The sequence below is a fragment of the Phyllostomus hastatus genome, unplaced genomic scaffold (genome assembly GCF_019186645.2).
Source record: "Phyllostomus hastatus isolate PE091 unplaced genomic scaffold, TTU_PhHast_1.1 phas_contig_137, whole genome shotgun sequence".
Taxonomy (NCBI): Eukaryota; Metazoa; Chordata; class Mammalia; order Chiroptera; family Phyllostomidae; genus Phyllostomus; species Phyllostomus hastatus.
In genome coordinates this window covers 12151192-12173807 of record NW_025333583.1, presented here as the reverse complement: position 1 = coordinate 12173807, position 22616 = coordinate 12151192, and the positions used below count along the sequence as shown (strand labels likewise).

General features: G+C 37.0%; 1 protein-coding gene across 1 annotated transcript in view; it reads left to right on the top strand.

The window, feature by feature from the left end:
• The window catches only part of SPAG16 (sperm associated antigen 16), a 734031-nt gene that overhangs the window by 413738 nt on the left and 297677 nt on the right, over positions 1 to 22616 (top strand). Inside the window, exon 14 of the mRNA XM_045853989.1 lies at positions 16720 to 16846. Coding sequence (XP_045709945.1) covers positions 16720 to 16846 — 127 coding nt within the window. The remainder of the gene's footprint in view (positions 1 to 16719; positions 16847 to 22616) is intronic.

The window sequence follows — 22616 nt, the reverse complement described above, 5'->3', positions numbered from 1 at the left end:
CACAAAGCATTGTCTTCTAAGTTTTAGTTTTATACTGTTTTTCAGGAATGCAAATTCTTTGTAAATTTTTAGCAAAACTTTACCAAGAGATGTTTACTGTTGCAGAAAATTGCCTCAGTGGCAGGAAGACCACTTGACTTTGAGTCTCTGAGACAGCACGCCTTAACAGTTGGCGTTTATGGCATTGCAACCGCATCTGTCCTATACATGTGAGCCTCTGGCTCCATCACTGTGTCTCCTAGTGTAGGGCCTGAGCAGTTACATGTTGAAAAACACATTATTTTGTTATAAATTACTTTATTTCTATTTCTTTTTATAGTACAGTCAGGCCATTATATTGATTTTTCTAGATTATTATTTCCTACTAATTTCATTTTTATATAGTAGATAGAGCTACATATATATGTAAATATACATGTATGTTTTTGTTTTTCAGTGGGACCATTTGAGCTCATAGAATTAAGAATTACTGTCTGCAGTAATTAAGCAGACTAGTAACAACTAATAGGTGCAGAAATTGCATCAGTTATTTAGGTGAACCTAAGAAGTGCTAATTATATAAGCATGAAAAAAATTGTTGGGAATTATTGACATATGCATTGATTGATGTTCCCATTGTGTATAAGTGCTGCTACACACAAATGATAAGACAAAGTCATATAAAAGTTGGCCTTCTAATACAGATGTCTAATCGGCACATGAGTCATCCTCATCAACTTTCCGCCGTGCTGACCAGTCATGTAATGAAAATGGATGGCACCTGAATGAGAAAACAATTATGTGACTATCTGAAGGAGGCTGGCCATACCCAAAGGATAAACGAAAGACTTCAAGCAAAACTAACAGCGACATAATGAGCTAAGAAGTGACAGGCACAAGCGGATCATGTCGGCTTGAAGCAGGCAGAGTTGGAGCTGCTTCACTGCCTCGTTTAAACAGAAGCGTCTGTTCAGCATGCGGCTGAGAGACAGCTAACGGAGAATGACACCCTGCAGGTAACGGCTGCTCCTCACATTCAAAGGGCAGAATACATAGACAGCGTATTTATTTATTTTTGCAATTTGCGAGGAAGCAATTGCCTGACATGAATCAGCCCTTTCAAACCCACTCACTCTTCTGAACAAGAAACCTCAAGGTCAATAGCCCAATCACACAGTGCAGAAGATATTGCCATATTTGTGTGATTCAGTGGAATGGCTGAATTCATTTTCACGGGACTTACTGAGAATGTGTCATTTGCATAAATATAAATAATGTGCCGATTATTGTTTCTTAAGAAAAATAGACATTCAAAACCGAGCACCCTAAAGCATGATTTAATGGCACTGCCCTGGAGCCATGTATTGTGTTCAGTTTCTGTTGTGGAAATCCCACGCATATCGCATGCAGTTCCGGGGCCTGGCCAGAAGGCAGAAGAAATCCAACTTTAAGTGGAAGAAATACTCTAGAAATATCGATTGCTTCTCAAGAAAGATATGCTTAATAGGAAAACAGTGTTTTCTCACATAAAATCTCAGTTTTCTTTAAGAAAATATTGAATCAAAGTTACAGTATAGTAAACAAAAGATGTCTTTCTATATTGAAATGCTGGTAGTTTTCTTGACATGAGTAATTGGGTATGTCTTATGAGCATCTACCGAGGAATAAAATAGAGGCCGTAAAATGTAAAGACATGATAGGACGTATTTATAACCTCATAAAACACACTGGCATTTTAATGTCTTAATCTGGTCACTTTACTATGTTTGTGTATGGGTGTTCACTGCAAAGTCCTGTCCCTGCTTTGAACACAGCACATGTGAAAGATAAAAAGCACATGGTAGACGGGCGATACAAATGCCATTTTCTTTATGATCTTTATCTTCAGGTTGGCAACAATCTGCCAGCAGGACCAAGGTAATAATATATCTTTATAATAACTTGTAAGATCCTGCATAACTTTTCTAACACTATATTCAGACCCTAACAAATCAATTGGTGAAGCAAACACAGCAGGTGGAAGTTAAGAAAAGTTAGGGCAATATGATGTTATAAATATAAAGAAAAGCATGTGTGTCTTTTTCAAACTTGTTTTAATATATTTTTTTTACGGATGGTGGTGTTCCTTAAAACATTAATTAGCTCAGTGTTTGTGTGGTTTTATGGGAAGGAGGTGTGAGTAGCCGGCACGACAGCAGTAAAATGCAGCGAGCCCTGATACATAAGTCACTGTAATAACGGTGAGGGACACACACTAGGTGACATACTTTAATGGACTGGTAAATGAATGACCAAGAAAATAGAGAACGTCAGTTTCCGTATAAAAAGTAGAGGTCATTGAGTTAACAAAGCGGAGACAAGAAAGCACATTCTTAAGCAAATGTGTCTTTAAAATGTGCAATACCCAGTTATTCCTTTCTCATCAACAGAACGATAAAAGTTTTATTTACTAGTTGCAGATCAAAAATAAGATCCTTTATGACGCCATCTCTTGTAGTCCAGCTATTATTTAGATAGATAGTTCAAAGAGAGAAAATATTTTCCCTTAAGTTGTTTAGAGCAGTGGCCCCCAACCTTTTGGCACCAGGGACCAGTTTGTCCATGGAGAGGGGTCAGGGACTGGAGGGGGGGAGGGGCAGGGGTGGAGAAGCAAGTGGGTGGAGACCGGAGGTGGAGCTCAGGCGAGCTTCCCTTGCAGCCCGATTCCTAAGAGGCCATGACCCATTCAGGTCCATGGCCTGGAGGTTGGGGACCTCCGGTTTACAAAACTAAGATGCAGGTAGGAAAGAATTACTATTGTTATAACTAAACTGTCTGCTTCCATTCACTGAATCTGAGGCCGACCTGACTGATTCCCCTACACATTCATGGCTGCTTTTGTTAAGCAACCTCTATTTTAAGTTTTGTTCTTCACATTACAGTTACAATTGAAAGGAGATAAAAAGGATATACTTTGCTTAAAGATATCAGTGGAGCAAAATTATTTCCGTACTCAAGAACAGATCCAAGCACAGACAATTGACTTACTCATACAATTTAAGGATTATTACAAGGTCCTTTGTGACCCAAAATATCTATTTTCCTACCAGCTTACTATCTTACTTGTTTCTTTTCTTAGATGAAGTAACATTACTGCAATTGGAATGACTTTTCTTGGAAGAAGAATCAATAAATAGCTTTATTGTGGTTTTATACAGTATTTATTACAGTATTTAGAAGGTGACTATTAAAAATATTCTCTGGTGGCATTGACCTGAGGGAAAAGGGAGGGTGGCTGCTAGATTAGAGCAAGCCTCCCATGCACCCTTCTCATTTCATTAGCATTAGGACTAATTTATTAAATTAGCTAGAGCTCAGCAAAGCCTGACCTGAGAATCATGAGGTGGGAAAGCTCCTGAGTGTAAGTATGTGCTAGAAACAGCAGCAAAAACCCTTCGGGAATTGGTGAGCAGCTGCAGGGTGCCCATGGGCCACTACTGACTCAGGATGGCTCTGAACGAGGCCCAACACAAAACCATAAATTTACTTAAAACATTTCGTTTGCTCATCAGTTTTCATTAGTGTTTGTGTATTGAATGTGTGGCCCAAGACAACTCTTCATCTTCCAGTGTGGCCCAGAAATGCCAAGAGATTGGACACCCCTGGAAACTTTAACACGGAGCAAGAGCTCAGGGTCTGAGAGGAACCCAGGGTGTCAGAGGACCATGGCCATGTGCAAGTGGTAGCCCAGAAAAGACTGGTTTCCCCCGTCCCAACTTTTCTCTCTCCCCACCATGAATGACAGACATGGACTTGCTTTAACTGTGTGATGGACAGATTTATAACCACTGAGTATGTGTCTCTGCCTACAAATCAGGTGTGGGAGAAATATTTTATTTCCTTATTTTCCAGAAGTCAAGATAATTTGGACTTGAGTCCCTTTCTCATAAGTCTAGCTGAAAATTCTAACTTACGCATTCTTAGTATGTCCATTCCCTAGGCTTGTGCTAATTATCTAGGACTTTATTCACCATTAATAATCAGGAGCCTTTCCTAGTCATGTGTTTTCAACTTACTGCTCAGTGGCCCAGCTTCATGATGATGTCTGATACTTTGGTGTTGTCTGTGGAATATTTCTGAACAAATGGTGAGCCTAGGGTCTGGCACTCCACCCCTCACAAGGACCACAAGGCCTTTCTCTCTGAGATATGGCCTCTTCTCAGGGCATTGCAATGAGTGAGAACAGAACTCCTTCTCACAGAATCTGACAAGCATCCATACACCCTTCCCTCTTTGAAGAAATCCCTCCCACTCTTTCTCCTCCCCTGTAAAAGGTTCCCAGCAGCTTTCCCTCCCTTCAGAGATAACTTGCTTGAGATTAGAGTTTTAGAAAAGATAAGAGATACATTTGCCTCCACATAGTTGCTGCTGTTTGTCCATCCAGAATTCCAGAGGCAAACAATTACAAAGGCTCTCTCCCTGCCTCAGCTGAGGGATTGGGGGAAAACACCAGGAAAATAATGCAGGTTAATATTTCAATAGATTATATTATCATAGAGGAATAGCCTCACACATTGATGTCACTAAGAAAACTGATATTAAAGAAATTAATTCCAAAATACAATTTTACAATAAATACATAATGGGTAAATTATGACAAGGAGTTTAGTTCTGTATGTCATGCATGGAATATTTTGGAGACATAGAAATTAAATCATATTTAAGGCACATTTCATGGAACATACTTATTGAAAATAATGAAATTATACAAAATTAAAACAGTCATGAAAATCTGGAATGTATGGTTACTATACTCAATATAAAGAGATGTTGAATAAAAACAGATATAAAGCCACTGAATCTGTAACTTAAAATGATTGAGAGTGAAGTAGTGAGGAAGCTCTTCTACCAAAGCTATTAGCAAGATTATTTGCCCTCACCGATTCTGTCTCTTTAAAAATGTTTTAATGTATTTTATATTCAGGTTTGGTGGGTAGAAAGCTCTGGGCTCTGGAAAGAAGGAGAGCATCCTTTGGGTAAACAGGAAAGTTGAACTTATTGAGAAAGATATGTATCTAAATTGTGTTTACCATTTCTAGTATTTTCATTTCTAGGGAGGACATTCATAAAGAAATGTATCCTGACTTAGGAAGTTCAAGCTGAGTTTAATTATATTTCATCTAGTTGCATGTAACTTCTGCCAATATTTCTCATCTTTTATTCTTGTTTTCAGGTGTTATAGGATTTATTAAAGAGTAAGAAGAGAAAGAAATAGCAAGACACACCAGGAACAGACAAATGAGAGGCTAAGAACAGTTCCATATACTTTGTCTTCAGATGCTAAAAAATGACTCTATCTGAAGTACTACTATACGCCTTTGTTTTTTTTTTTCCTTAACTCAGAAGGGTATTAGATGTATATAGCAGAAGGAGAAAGAAAATAAGGAGCTAAGATTCCAAATAGAAATTTTTTATTTCACCATTTTGCGTCAAGTCACTGTGGGCAGATGATGGCAGCAACCATGGGACAATTAAGTTGCAGGGGACATTGTACACTAGACGTGCTGTGACAAAACGGAAGATCCCCTGAAAAGCTTAAAATGTTTTCTAACATTTTCCTCACCATTGTTTCTCTTTCCAGTCTAACATTTTAAATTCACATTTTTATTCACATAAATTATTCATAAAAATGTTCATTTTTATTCACATTTTAAAGTAGAAGTGGAAAAATGGGGCCACCTATTGAAACCATCAAGAATGATGACATAGGACTTATCAATGTAATACTTTTAGGAAGATTTTAGTCCTAAAACTAAACTTGTGAATTAAGATGAGAAGAAATTAGTTCTTGGATCATTTGTGTTAATCATACAATTCTTTCTTTTTTAAGCTACTTGAAATCCACATAAGACTCAGTTTATGTTTAAACAGCATGTTCAATATTTCAATATAAAATCCAAAGGGAAGGAGATCCGATTGAGGGTTAAGTATTGGGAATAATGGTCTCTTATTGGAGCATATAATGCTAGGCAGGGCTGATGGTTGGGAGAGGTTACAAGGACAAAGATAATCAAGCTGATTTCACCTGGTGATTGGTGAAACGAAGGAAACAAACAGGATGATGTGACAAATGGATGTTGTGGGTCCATTCAGTTTTCCATCTCTTTATGGTCAGAAAACACCACATTGAGCTTCAAATGAAAACTCTGAGCTGAGGGAAACCCAGATTGAAATCATTCTTTCCCAACAATCCAGTCCCCGAATATCTAAGGATTTCCCCCTCATTTTAGCCCCACTTCCTCTCCTTCCTGCTATGCTTGCCCGGCTCCCTGCTCACCTAGAGCCTGGCTACTATGGCTAGCTATCATGCCTCTGTCCATTAAACTTGGCCCCGATCCTGATATTTGGTTTCTCACTAAAACTCTCTTTCAAGGGGTTGACGTGGAGAGGAAGAGTTGTAACATTCAAATGTACTAATTTGGCTATTTTGATCATATTATATTAAAATATTTTGTAAAAGAAAATTGAATAGAAGATTTTGGAAGTGTGTTTTGGGTTTAAACTACTTGTTATATCTATTGATCAACTTACAGTTTACAATGAATTTGCTATAATTATCTTTAAAGCTAATTTAGTTCCTGTTTTGTCTAAAGCTTTATTTTTTTAGAACAATGTTTCAAAACAACCCTGTTGATCTGTTGTGTGTGTAAAAAACAAGACATTAAATGATGGGTTGATAGTTTTAAATCATAGAATTTTTAGAATCAAAAGTTCTTTAAAAACTCATCTAGCTGCAGAACATAAAAAGCAGCAGTGTATGACTGAAGCATATGAGCATTCACTCTTTCTTACTGAGGTCTGAGGTTGAGGCATATGAAAGATTGGCTTTCATGGTTCCACATCATAAGACACAGGTTCTAAAGCATAAGTAACCATTTTATTTAGTCTATTAACTTCAGACACCCAGACCATGAGTCAACTCAGCAATGTGACATTTCACTTCTAGCTCTTTCTGTCTTTTATAATAATATTCAGGGAGAATCATATTTTACATTTGTTTAATAGGCACAAAATTACCCAGAAGATATAAATGGGAGGTAATGAACCTATGCTCTGAAATTAAAGGATGGTTTAGGAAATTACTAAACAAATATTTTGGTATTGCATTCTGAAGAACCAAGACACTTACATTTAGTCTCACCATATCAGATATAATGAGTTAAAAAATTTAAAAAAAAAGAAAGAAAATAAAAGAGATATTTCTCAATACATGCTAGTTGTAATCAGGTAATAAATGGTATTTTAAAAGTAATCTTTAATTAATTTAACCAAGGATGTGAAAGACCTGTACTTGGAAAATTATAAGACACTGAAGAAAGAAATTGAAGAAGATACAAATAATGGAAGCACATACCATGTGTGTATATAGGAAGAATTAACATCATTAAAATGCCCTTACTACCCAAAGCGATGTACAGATTCATTGCAATTTCTATCAAGATAACAATGGCGTGTTTCACAGAACTAGGATAAATATTCCAAAAAAATTATAGAGAAGCACAAAAGATCCCGAACAGCAACAGCAATCTTGAGAAAGCAGAGCTAAGTTGGAGGAATCACACTACCTGATATCAAACTATACAACAAGGCCATAGTAATCAAAACAGCATGATACTGGCATAAAAACAGATATATAGATCAATGGAACAGAGTAGAGATCCCAGAAAGAAACCCACAGATTTACAGGCAATTAATATTTGACAAAGGAGGCAAAAACATACAATGGGCTAAAGATAGTGTAGCCAATAAATGGTATTGGGCATATTGGGCAGATATATGCAAAAAAATGAAACTAGACCATCTTCTTACACCATACATAAGAGTAAACTCAAAGTGGATTGAAGACTTAAAGGTTGCCCTGACCAATGTGGCTCACTTGGTTGGGCATTATATCCTGCAAAGCCAAAGGTCACAGGTTCAATTCCTGCTCAGGGCACATGCCTGGGTTGCAGGTTTGGTCCCTGGTCAGGTGCAAACGAGAAACAACTGATCTATGGTTCTTTCTCACATTGATGTTTCTCTCCCCCTCTTTCTCCCTTCCTTCCCTTCTCTCTAAAAATAAATAAATAAAATCTTTTTTAAAAAAGACTTAAACGTTAGTCTTGAAACCATAGAAGTCCTAGAAGAAAACATAGGCAGTAAAATCTCAGACATTTCTCCTATCAGTATTTTTTCTGATATGCCTCCTCAGGCAAGAGAAAGAAGGAAAAAGTAAACAAAAGGGATTGCATCATACTAAAAACTTTTTTCACAGCAAAGGAAACTAACAAAATGAAAAGACAACCCACTGAATGGGAGAACACATTTACCAATCATACAGCTAATAATGGGTTAATATCCAAAATTTATGAAGAACTTATATCTTAACACCAAAAACACAAACAATTCAATTAAAAATTGGCAAAGGACATGAATAGATGTCATACAGATGGCCAGTAGATATAGGAAAAGATGGTCAACATCACCAGTCATCAGAGAAATACACATTAAAACCACATTGAGATATCATGTCATACCCAGCAGAATATCTATCATCAGTAAATCAACAAACAAGTGTCAATGAAGATGTGGAGAAAGGGGAACCCTTTTGCACTGTTGGTGGGAATGCAGACTAGTGCAGCCACTGTGGAAAGTAGTATGAAGTTACCTCAAAAAATTAAAAATGGAACTGCCTTTTGACCCAGTAATGCCACTTCTGGGAATTTATCTGAAGAAATTCAAAAGAATGCATGCATCCCTATGTTCATTGCAGCATTATTTACAATAGTCAAGATTTGCAAGCAGCCCGAGCAAATGTCCATCAGTGGATGAATGGATTAATAAAGCTGTGGTACGGGTACACTAGTCAGACATAAACAAAGAAGGAAATGTTACCCTATATGACATCATGGATGAACTTGGAGAGCATTATGCTAAGTGAAATGAACCAGTCAGAGGAAGACAAGTACCATATGATTTCACTCATATGTGGAATCTAACAAATGAAATGAGCTAAAAACAAAATAGAGGTAGACTCACAGATCAAGAGCTGGCTGACAGCTGGCTGTCAGCAGTAGGGGGTGGGAGCTGGGTGGTGTGGTGGAGGGATTGAGCAAAGAAGAATAAAAAAGAGAACTCATGGGCACTGACAACAGTGTGGTGCTTGCTGGGGGTCATTGGTGGGAGAAGTTGGGGGAATAGAAGGGGAGTACATGGTGACGGAAGGAGTCTTGACCTGGGGTGATGAACATACAATACAGTGCACAGATGATGCATTGTGGAATTGTGCAACTGAAACCTGTATAATTTTGTTAACGTGTCACCTGAATAAAAAAGGGAAGACAAAGACATCTTTAATTAAATTAAAATTGAAACATAAATAAATTCTGGCTATACCAAGGATATTAAAATCAGGCAGAGGTGAGCTTATAAGCCCACTCTCAGGAAAATGAAACCCTGATGTGCAGCATCTGTCAGTTTCCCTGGTCTAAACATCCCCACCATGACAGACTTCATACTGCCCAGGTAAATTTACTAAATGTGGAACTGGGGAGAGATGTGTCCCACTGTCCTGTAAACCAGCACAAATTGACGACAGGGCACCACTATGTCAGACCAGATGACAGTCATTTTACCTAAATTAAAAAATGTTTCTAACTCATAAAAATTGATCTGTCTGGTATAGTGGAAGGATAGCCTAACAAATTAATATTCTAGATAATGAATATTTCATCTTGAGCACTGAAATATTTCAAATAGTAACTATTTCTTTTAAAAAATGTCTGTGAAATGTATGTTATATTGTTCTGCCTGCAGAGCTTAATTTCCTCAGTGGCCGATGACCCATGGTCCACTGTTGACATTATATTGTGCTGTGCAGTGAGGAGGGTGGTATAGATAGTGGTTAAAAGTACATGGTCTTGCCCTGGCTGATGTAGCTCAGTGGATTGAGTGCCGGCCTGCGAGCCAAAGGGTTGCCGGTTGGATTCCCAGTCAGGGCACATGCTTGGGTTGCAGGCCAGGTCCCCAGTTGGGGGCATGTGAGAGATAACCACACATTGATGTTTCTCTCCCTCTCTTTCTCTCTTGCTTCCCTTCTGTCTAAAAAAAATAAATAAATAAATAAAATCTTAAAAAAAAGTACATGGTCTTAAGCCAACTGTTTGGGGAAAAAAGGTGCCTCCATCACCAACCACCTGTGTAATACCAGTTACCTAGATTGTATATATTCTAGCATTCTTATCTGTAAACTGGAGAACTTATCAATACAATTGGTTCTTGTTATTTAAGGTAGTTATCTTTTATAATGTTACTGCACACAATGAATTGGTGAATGCAAAACCATTGCTCCTAAGAGAAACACAGGGTTAGTATCCTGCAAGCTGGTTCATCAATCAGTCAATATTTTTATGAGTGTTTCTGTTTAAAGACACCTTATTTAAAATATATTGTTGACTCATTCACCTTGACCTCACAGCCAGCAGCGCTATATAACTCATGCATGAACAAGGCTTACCTAACACACATTTTCTCCCTAAGTCACACCATGTCCTCCTTGCTCTTAGGAACACGGGGTAACAGTACACTTGAGGGCGATTTTAAGCAGAAAAATCGCCCAAAATACCATAAAAAGCACAAAATGTGAAAATGGTGGCACTAAACAGACTGAAAAAGGTCCTGGCTTATAGCATGAGACTTGAAACAAGAAGGTGGAACTTCACCTAGTTTGAACTCAGCAGGGATGCATGCATCATGTAACTCTAATTTTTTTGCCATTCTGTGCATGCCCACATCTGGGAATGCCTGCAAAAGCTTCACTTTGGGGGCTGAAATGACTATTAGCAATTAGGCAATTCACAAATACGGAATCTGCCAGTAATGAAGGCCAACTGTACTATAGGGTGTTAATACATGTAAATTATAACAGTAGACACTCAATATACAACAGCTTAAACTATAGTGTTAAATGTAGGAACTGTTGTAGTATACAGTTCTTCCCTTTTGCCTTTACTAATTTTCCCTAGGTTGCCATTCCAATATTTGGTCTTTTTATTCTATTTTGTCCATTTCCCAGTTTACTGACATTTACAGCTAAGCTTCCACTTTTTCTCACTGTCACCAGTGTGCATGGCTGCAGCCTTTGAACCCCTCCCTGCATGCACACCCTTGGCAAAAAGTCTGAGTGAGGACTTGGTACTTGAGCCTTCAGCCCCATTACAGTTATTTTATTTATTCACCTTTTGCTTTTATTCTCAACATGCTGGCTGCATTCCAGGTGTTTGAGGTTACCAAAAATCTCCCTGTTAAATATGTGGGGTTTTAGTACCATTTCAAAGTAATGCTCAGGCTGTATGTTTATTAAGGGTTTTAGACAAGAGCTTTCCTTTGTCCAGGAGCTGTGACCTGTTCTGACACTCAGAACACATCACAGATTACTATTTCACAATGGATTATAGTGATCTTTAAGGTGGAGCTTGTGGCACAATCCCTGGTAGATTGTATTTAAATATCACTTCCTCCACTCAATGGTTAGCTGAATTCCATGGTCACAGAAAAAGAAACTTTGCATCATTGCATGCATCATGCATCATTGCATGATGAGGGACTTCATGTTTTTGTCATAACAGAAAACACACAAAGGGCTCCCATTCTTTACCTTTTATTAACTTCTGAAGTCAAAATTTGGATGTGCCCTGAGGACTTTGCCTTGCTGAGATGAAAATTTTGGTGGGGTTTAAAACTAGCACATATGAAGTTTATATATAAAAACCAGGAGATATATATATATATATATATATATATATATATATATATATATATATATATAAAAAACCAGAGATATACCAGGAGATATATATATATATATATATATATATATATATATATATATATATATATATATATATATATATATATATACACACCAGGAGATGGAAGGAATCCCTCACTGAACTTGGACATTATGAATTACAGTAGAAGGTTTTAAATAACTTTCATTTATGTTTATTTTAGATTCTTAGATTTAGGTACTTCATAAAGAATTTTTATTTCAGATAAACCCCATGATAAATCTTATTATTTTATGTTGGCTCAATTACATAAATACTATTTAAAATCCAGATCTTACAAAGGGTTAATAAAAATGAATTCCCATTCACTTTTTCAAAAAAAAGGATAGATATATCGGGCTCTTTTCTTCATGTTTACTAAAAATATAGTCTTGCTGCCTTTTCATAAATGCTCCATAATTTCATTAACCACATTTTGTTGATCTCTAAATTCATACAAGCCTGAAGTTTAAAGGTACAATTTCATATTCAATATTAACAGTGTTAAAACAACCACACCAAAAAATAAAATACCTCACAAAGGAAAACTATGTGTTAAAATTGGTGTCCTTTTATGAGTTAACATATGTATGGGAAATATATTGTAAATGAAAATGTAACTGCTGTAGAAGAATAGATAGCTTTGCTTTTGCTTTGTTTTACAGTGAGTTGGAAGTTCAGAAAACTATCCATCATTCAGTTACTAGAAGGGTAAATTAAATCAGGGGGCAGGAAAGAGAATAGAGGAGACACAAGGAAATAAAGGAAAAGCAGGAGGTGAGTTAAGAATGAGCTATTGCCCGTGAACTACCTTCTGTCTACAGAAATGATAGGAAAACAGCAGACAGGGCAACAGATAGAAAATTGCATCAGGCTTCAGTGTTTATGTTTTTGATGGAAATGTACAAATGATTTCCATCCCTTACAGTGCTGTCATGCTCCATCACTTTAGTCCATTTTCACCTTGCAAGGGAAGTCAGAGTGGGGCTTCCTTCTCTGGTGGCTAATTAATCTCTCACAAGCCTGCTCTTGTAGTGCCCCTCACCTTAAGCTAGTGACTCCTGAGCAGATTTCTTCCCCCTGGAGCAGTCGTTTCTTCCCCTGAGCAATAGGAAGACTCATCTTTTCCTTTTCATTTAGGAAGCTCTGTGAGCTTTGGTATAGCATTGAGAAATAGCTCCTTCTGTAAATGAATATATGCTTCCAAATAATGGAATTGGGTTTCAAAGACAATAGACAAAGCCTGAATGTAAATTTTTAATTTGCACCATTTTTTTCTAATAGTGCATGTAATAGATAAGGACACATATAACTTAGATTATGCACTTTCTGTGTATATTTATTTCTTAGATGTTTACTGTGATGAAACAAATACACTCATAATACTGATGCATTTCTCTTAAAAATACTACCAAATTTTGTGAATAGGAGAGTGCTTTTAGTTTAATAGCTAACTATGTATATAAAAAATTAAAAGAATGATTTCATATATGTTGAAATGCTCAATTAAAAATAATAAAAATCCTATTTAGTTTTATTCTATTTAATAACTACAGTCTTCCCCTAAGTTACCACAAAGCAAACATTTACAAAGTGTATTTCTTAATTTTGTCACAGATGGAAATTTTATTTCAATAATGGCTCATAGAAAGGTAGAAATATGAACCATACTTTAATATTTTTCTGATACTATCCCCATATATCTTTCTTTTTATTGTAATTATCTGTGTTGCTTTTATATTCTCTTGCTTATTTTGTGAAATTTTATGTTTCCTTTACTTTTTATTTCCCTCTAATTAAACACAAAATGCCTTTGGTCAGCCATACATTGTGTGCCTTTAGAAAGCAGAATACATATATGTTAATGAAATAGCTATTCCAAATATTAAAGACCCTCTGTCCATCTGTGAAGATATAACTTGACCCATGCATGTATGGAAAACATATGGGACAAGAGAATAGGATCATTATAAATATTCAGTTATTTACAGAAATATATATGGTTCACATTTTCAACATCTTCACATGTGCAGTGTTAGCACCGAACAGGGTCCAGTGTGTGTCAAAGCCCAATACGTGGGAATGGGAGGCTTCAGCAAAGAAAGTAGAGGTTATTAGTTGAGAAAGTGGTGCCATGCCTGGAGTCGAAAATGAGCTCATGCTCAAAGACCTGGCTCCCCCATAGCTCCTAGGAGATAAGTTATACCAGGGAAAGATTACTAATCATGGCGACTAAGGGAGTTAGGCTTGTGGTCAAGGTTGAGGTCTCTACTGATTGGTCAACACTAGGATGGGGGTAGTAGGTCAGTTCATCTGTTCCTGATGTTAGCCAGGGCGTGTGTGGCTTTGTCTGGTGTTACAGGTATGTGGTCAGTGGGGTGGTTCTGGAGCTGAAAGACAACTGAAACCTAAAAGTTATCTCTGGTTTTACTAAAATTCTGTCTCTGTGGTCAACAGGCCCAAGGCTCTGTTCCTAAGATTATGCGATGTTAACCAGAATCTCATTGTCCTGAGAGCTTAGTAACTCAGGGAGTGGATATGCAAGGGAGAAGGAGGCAGGTGAGTCAGGGTGCTAGATGAGACCAGTTTAATCAAAAGAGAAGAAAAGCAAAAAAATCATGTGAAACAAATGAAGTTTCAGAGTGGTTACAGTAGTAGTTATTTAAAAATGATATGCTGGATGTTATTAACAGCACATCATAGAGAGTCTGTATGAGGTAATCTTTCTATAAAAGGTAGTGAATTCTGTTTTAGCAACAGTTTAATTTGAGGCAAATTATTTTTGCCCTGTAGGCTTCATTTTATTCTTTGGTAAGGAAAGTCTACTTTGGTTTCAGACTAAATTCATGAATTTGGCCCTTCCTTCTATGGTGGAACCTTTCTTCAGTCTCCACTGAAAGTCTGAGGTGCTCAGTGAGTTCTCTCTTCTCAGGCTGGCATCAACGTCCAGTGTCCTGCAGCGGTGCCTGGTCTCTGGTATCACCGTTCAGCTCTCAGCCACACAACACAGGACATCTCTTCCAGGCCTTCTGGAACTTACTCTGTAGAAATGCCATCTAGACCTTAGCTAGCAATTCATAATACACCCTCACACAGACTGCTGCCATTCCCAGTATAGCTCCCTTTTCTCAGGGGCCCTACACAGTAAATTCAGGCATGTTAGCAACCCAGACTGTTCTCCCTGCCCCTTGGCTCGGTGAGATTTTAGTTCTCCTGGGGGTCTGCCACTGTAGACGAGAGCTTGGAAAGCAGAAAGGCACAGCAGGCAAGAAGCTCATGTTGAGTTTTCCCCTTCATTCAGGGGCTTCCAAACTGCACTGTGTTTAGTTCACTGCCAGCAACAGTTGCCTGATACAATTTGGGTAATTTTGTAGCTGTTTATGGTGAGAGGAGAAGTACTACAGTCCTGGTTTCTGTGTTATGCTTAGAAATATAAACCCTAGTAAGACATTTTTACTGTTAGATAAAGGAGTTAAAGAAGGTTTCTATAGGTGAGGCAAGTGGGGGTTGGTAGGGGGGTCAGGAGCATGCACAATTGATACAGAGCCTGTGACTCAGGGACTTTGCAACAGCTATATGTACACTTTAAAATACATTTTAAAATGGAGGAGAGAGAAACTTCAGAGAACAAATCATTAACACACTTAGAGATATGTCTGTGGAAGACAATAAGTATGTTTAGAAGTTAGTGATAACCTAAGTTCAATTTTCCTTCTTCTGCCATTAATGTTTAGCAGATAGCTGCCCCCATACAAAGATAAGTCATAATAAGAAGGAACCAGAACTTATGAAGAATTGCAAAAATTGAAGAATACATAAATAAATATAAACCAAAATTCTCCTGAAGGACATACATTGCATAAGAAATGATCTAATTAAAGTTATTAGTAATTCAAACAAAAACCACTGTTCAGAGCTTAACTGACTGGTTGTGATATTAAAAATATACTGAATCATCTGTTCACAGCATTACTAATTACCTTCCACTCTTTATTTTTCAAATAGATTTATAAATAAAGTTAATGAAAAGCAATCAAACAAACATTACACGTGAAGAGTGACACCACTGTACACATATGCCGTTTCATTAAGAAACAGCCCTTTCGTAAAATGGAAAAAAGGCAAGACTGCGGTTGTCTTTTCGGCTATTTCTGATTGTTTGCATCAGTCATCCGCACACTACAGCCTAAATCAGAAGCACCTGAGCGTTTTTGAAAACACAGGTTGCCAAGTCTCAGCCCCAGAGGATGAGTCTAGATAATTTGCATTTTAATATGCTCCCAAGTGGTGCTGATGCTGCTGGTCCCGGTAAAACCCTTCGAAAACCATTGGTTTAGATTCTCATCCCTGAAGGCAAATGATAATCACCATGAGGGGATGTTAATTCAAACTAATACTCAGGCTCCATTTCAGACCAATTGAAATAGAATGTCTGGGGCTTGAGGCTAAGTATCTCAGGAGATTTTAATATACAGCCAAAGCTGACAGAGAAAAAAAAAAGAAACAGAATGACTTAAAGTTTATCCGGTCTTAACCCATTAGTGGAATGTTTTCTTTTCCCAGCACATTCCTTTATTAAATGGGAACAAATTTATGTAGCCATTCACAATAAGGAATGGGTGAGATAGTATTAAGATGGCTTTATCAATGCTTTTATAAATTAGAGGTAATTTAAAATTGGTCAATTTCATGCTATTAATTTATACAGTGCTTAGAGTATACAGTAATTTTAGAATATTTTACAACTGTTGTTCTTGAACATTTGGCCATTTATAAACCTATTTTATGCCTTAGATATTTAAATTATTTTATTAGCATTGTTCTATACAGTTAGCATAAGAAACATGTAAGTGCTAACTTCTGAGACTTTGGTTCCTAATTTGTCTCTCTGCAGTGAAAGATGCAGGTGCACCCTGTACGGACACACCGACTCCGTGAACAGCATCGAGTTCTTCCTTTGCTCCAACACTCTCCTCACAGGCTCTGCAGATAAGTCCCTGTCCATCTGGGATGCGAGAACAGTAAGCAAACGATAACAGCTTTTCCATGCTTTAATAAGTGTAGGCACTCTTAGTCACTCTTTAGGTGATGGCTACAACTTCTAAAGTAATCGTGCAAGGGCAGGTAAAGTGAAAGAATGGCAGTGCATTTCTATTTAAAGGTCCTGGCAATGTACTCTTATCTACCCTGCCTCTTAAATGTAAGAACTATACAAATAATGTAATTAGTTCATTAAACACTATTTCACTCATTTATTGAAATAGAAACTCTGCTGGGTCAGCACATAAGAGAGAGAAACAAGTAGTGTCTCTCCTTAAGTGTAATTAGGCAAGGAAGGAGGAAAAGGAGATTATGGGACGTGTTAAAATGGAAGAGTGTACACAGTATGGCAGAAAAGCAAGAAGGAGAACCCTCATCTGCTCGGAAGAGTGTGGATGGCTTCCAAGGGTAGGCTGTGCCGTCGTGAGCTGAGATTTGGAGGGGAAGGACAGTAATGTATTAGGTTGTTTCTAGAAGGTTGGATTCCGGGAAAGGGCAGTGCATGTTCAAAGACATGAAGGGTGAGGCATCAATGGCATGTTTGGGAACAATAATATGTTTGAATAGAGCTGAGAGAAGAAAAAAGAAATGATAGGCAAGCGTACACAGATGGCCAAGGACAGGATAATAAGTATCTGATTGAAGTTTTATACTGCTTTGGAGGTAACATAATCGGATTTGCCTTTTCGAAAGATTGATAATAAGATGAAGGAATTGGTCTCCTTGAGGAGGCTAATACATCAGGCTAGGGACGGAAGAGAATTTGAACTAGGAGTTTGTGAAAATAGAAAGGATTGATGGATGAAAGACAGGAGGTTTAACTATCAGAACTCAAAGGGACTGTAAATGAAGACTGGAGGAGGAGGAGGGATTTAGGGCAGGGCGAACAACTGTCCGGTTCGTCTAGGACTGTGCCTTTTCCGGGGTCATGGGATTTTCAGTACTAGAACTGGGCAGCCCGCAACTGTGGCTCCTAGAGTGATTTAGATGTGAAGAAATGGTGACAAAATGTTGGGACTACACACTGAAACAGTTTAGCTGTGAAGATGAAGACGTGAAAAGGCTCTAGCTCCAGAGTCACATAAAGGCTCCTGCTATATTTAGTTAGGAGACTACATATTTGTCTGATTATGGGTAAGAGCAGGGGGAAAGGAAGTGGTTGAAGAAGCAGAAAAGAGAAGAGATAATAGAGGGGCTTATTGAACACTGAGTTTAGCAATTCGAAGAAGGCCAAGATATGCGAAACAAGATCTCCATATTCCTTCTTAGCAACAGTTGATGAAGATAATGAAGAAAACTACGACCCCAGGAGATTGTATGAAAAGGAACGAAATATCCATAGTATCTGGTTCCTGGGTCAGTAAAGCAAATACAGCTAAAATTTCTCCCATTAATCTTCCCTTATATAACATATGATCAAAAGGGAATAAGAAAATGACATGCATGTGATGTGAACAGTGACTCAAGTTCTGTATGGGAGACCCTATTTAGTCCTCTAAGGCAAACTTACTTAGGATAAATAAAGAACAGGATGTCCTCAGGTGCAGCTGAAACTGCCTGAGACCATCTTCACACATTGCAGAGTTAGACTTCTGAGGAGGCAAAGTCAAGGGGCACGGTGAGAAAAGTGACTGAAGAATAAAACCTCAATGATTCGCTATGGGGTACCAAGGTCCCACAGCCTGCACCTTGTTTTACAATAGCTTAGACCTTGATGCAGTGGAGTTCACTTTTGCTAACAGAGCATCAGTGGAAATGCAAGGTTTTCAATGAATTTAGTCCAAATACTTAGATGTGAAGTGTGTATAAAAGCAATCGGTAAAGGAAAGCCCATCGAGAAAACATTCATTTAGCAGTGACCTAAATTTTATGTTCATTTTCTCTTGCTATCAGTTTTTTTCTTTTCTGTCTCTCAAAGTGCTTTAACTGAATGTTCTCAGAAATTGGGTCTCTTATTTACTTCCTCTCATGTGAGCAACTGAAGCACTAATGCCTGGAAGTACAACTGTTCTTATTATGAGGAGTCGCCTCTCATAAATCTGCCTTAAATGCACGGAGCTGTTTGTTGATGGTGACCTTCCTACCTGATGCTGCGAGCTCCCTGTACTATTTCCATTCCCCACAGTAGCTCTGAAAGCAGGAAAGGGAGGGAGTCAGCGCTGCACAGGGCCTGTAGCGAGTGGCAGCATGTGCACTGAAGGTATGTGTGCAAAAACGTGGTGAATCCCAGGAACATTACTTCAATCGATATGAATATATATTTTTAATTGGTTTAATCACTAATTAAAATGTGTATTATTAATATTTTTATAATTTTATTATTGATATGCATACTAGCCTTTTTATTCTTTAACACTAGGAAAAGGGCTATTTGGTATAAATGAAGTGTTACAAATAATTGCAAATGCATCAATAATTAGAAATAAAATCCATTTAATGTGTGTATTTTCTGAAAACACTTTCAAGCCATATAGTAAAAAAATGCATATATAAATGGGTATCTGTAATATAGGCTTATCATGTAAAACAAAGGGAAAAATCACTCTATTTAGGTTACTAATAACTAGCCAGTGAAAGGTGATAACTAAAATATTGATATACAAATCTACAAATAATGTACAAAACCAACTCTAGAATTAAACAGCCTCATTTCACTAAAATTGGATTATGCACTGCTAGTGATTTTGTCTTAGATGTGTCCCATTTTTTTAAAGCACAAAACAGAAAACCTTGAAATAACCATATTTTTAAAAATTCATTTTATAGACATAGATTTAAGAAGGTGCATGTTATATGTTGTTTATAAAATATATAATTATTATATAAATAATGAAGTCCTTAAATGTAAATTAACTTTTAGAGTTGAATATTATGAGATATTGAAATGGTAACCAGGATAGCTATAATTCCTTCTCTATAATAATAAAAACTGCAAAGCACATTAATATAGATGATGTTGTTTGACTTGTAACTTCAGCTGAATACACAGTATGCTAATCTTTTTGATACATTTGAGATTATGTTAATTCTTTGATAAATGATAAACTCTCAGGTTATACTAAAAGCCTGAACCTAAAAGGAGATGAATGACTTTCTTCTCGGTAAAGCAAAAACAGTACATTTTGTCACCTTAATGTGATCAATTGGTATTGAGACATCCTCTAAAATATTTTTGATTAAACATGAAAATGACCAGTGGATTATATTCCTATAAATTAGTTTTAAATTTCTCCTTCTCTCATTTCCAAATATATACTAGTCTTAAATCATTAACCTAACCTAACAGCTCATTGTCAAAGATGATGTATGCACTGACCTCTAAGTCAGCCTCTAAGTCAGCCGGACAGATCAGCCCTGAATTCTGTGGGAGATGAGGAGAGGGATATAAATCTCTATAATTACCAAAGAGCAGCTATTAAATAGCTTGCAGGTTGGAAACTCATGAAATTGTTCTGTTTTACAGGACTACACACACAGTATTTTCTTCAAAGTTAAGAAACAATGAAATTACTTTATTTAAATTGAAAAATAAGAATAAGTTTTAATATGGCCAGAATATGATGTATGATATAGTGCATTTAATGAAAACTTATAAAGCTCTTTCAAAAAGCAACGTGAAAAATCCCAACATACATCAGTGTTTTGGAAACCATTTTAAAATAAATGCAATGAGATTATTAGGCATTCACAAGTTCAATGAAAATATCAAGGCTTTTGCCCTGCCTGGTATGTCTCGGTGAATTGAGCACTGGCCTGTGAACCAAAGGGTCACTGGTTCAATTCCCAGTCAGGGCACATGTCTGGGGTGTGCAAGAGGCAACCACACATTGATGTTTCTCTCCCTCTCTTTCTCTCTCCCATCCCCTCTGTCTAAAAATAAATAAATAAAATCTTTTTTTAAAAAGAAAATATCAAGGCTATTGATATTTTTTTAAAGAATGTTCTCATAATATAGCAAAACATAGACTAGGATGAATAATACATCTGCAAGTTGCTCAGAGCTGGTTTGGCAATGGTCAGAGTTGCTGACATTTTGTCTCTTATGATGAATCATACACAGAGTTCATGGTCTGGACTGCCTTTGGTGGCCATGCCTTGCTCCCTGGACTAACTGCAGGTTCTTGTCCAATAGATGGTGTTGTTCTGACTTAACTTTAGCCAAAAGATCCAGTAACTGATCACTGCGACTTTCTGTAAAGCAGCACTAAGAACTCACCAATGAAGTTAAACTCTTGAGTCCTGTCTGGTACTTCAACCATTGTCAATGCCATAGTTCAGCCTGCAACCTACATAGACCTGCAGGTTTCCCGAGAGTGATCTCCTGAACTCTCAGAGGAGCCTGGCATTATTCACAAGCCAGAATGTGGAAACAAAGGCAAAGCTTGTACTTCCTCTCTCTAGGTTTTATTCCTAAGCCACATTTAACTGAGTAATATTTATTGAAGATGTTTGTGGCAGGCAGCATTCTGGTTTCTGCATTGTTGACTCTGACAGAGTCCCTGCCCTCAATGAACACATAGTCTATCAGTGAGCAGACATAAAGATGAGTTATCTTAAAATAATGTAGTGATTATTATATACTCAACGTAACTATATCTTTGGCTTTTTGTGCCAAAGCTCACTATTACAAGAAGTGATCTTATGATGAACACTTATTTAATGCCTACTATGTGCCATCACTTTACCTGTAGCATCTATTTAATACTTACTGGAATTACCATTACCTATGTTAGGAACTGGAAAAACAAAGGCTTAGAAGAGTAAAATAAGTTGCCCACGATCAGCCAACTGGCAGATAGCAAATGTAGGAAGCAGGCTGACTCTCCAGTCTCAATTTTATATTATTATTTTTTGATCTCCTGCTTTTTGTTGGTCCTTCACTGAAAAAAAATGATGTGCTTATATTTGCAAAAATAGTGTTTTAACACTACAATTAAGTGTTTCACAAATCAGATCTCTGCTTGTCTGCAACAACTATTAGAGCTACAGATGACTGCTGGCAAAGACATAAAACTCTAAGGGGAAAAACATTCATGGTCTGTAGCTATCGATTAGATACGAGATTGTCAGATTCATCCACTAATTATGCAAAGGCATTTTTGTTATAATTTTCCTAGACATTTTCCTTATTCTGAAGTCAATCAGTTGGTCTTATAAGCCAATCAGAAGTTTTCAAATATTTTAAAACAAAGTAGAAAATTCTGTTCCTATATTGTTAAAAGAATTTGATTCAAAAGCTTTCGTAGGTGATTGCCCTTACATAGATTTGGCAGAGGAAACACTTTCAAGCAACTGTTATCAAATGTTCTGCAGAGCAAGCTTCTTTTGAAAATGGTTCTTTTTTTGTTCGCTGTTAAAATGCTACCTTTACTTTGATTATTATTTTCAAAAATATCTGCTTATAGCACACAGTTGACAAATGTTTGTGATCACATAAAATGTGAACAAATTATGTATGTTTTGTGGAAAAAAGCATAACTCGTCTTTAAGGTCAACTTTTTTTCTAATGTTTTGCTGAAACATTACATGAAATTCTGTGGGAATATGAAACATTTTCTTGGTTATTCCCTGATTCATTACAAAAGATTGTGAAAGGTATAATCATCAAAAGACTAGTTTGCATAAAATTAAGCTGCTTAAAAATATTCAAAGCGCTCCGAATTGCTGTAATACATTGCAGTACTTGAAGAGTGCCTCACTGCATTGTTATCCATATATTGTGATGCAGCTTGCTTTAGAGATCTTGATTCA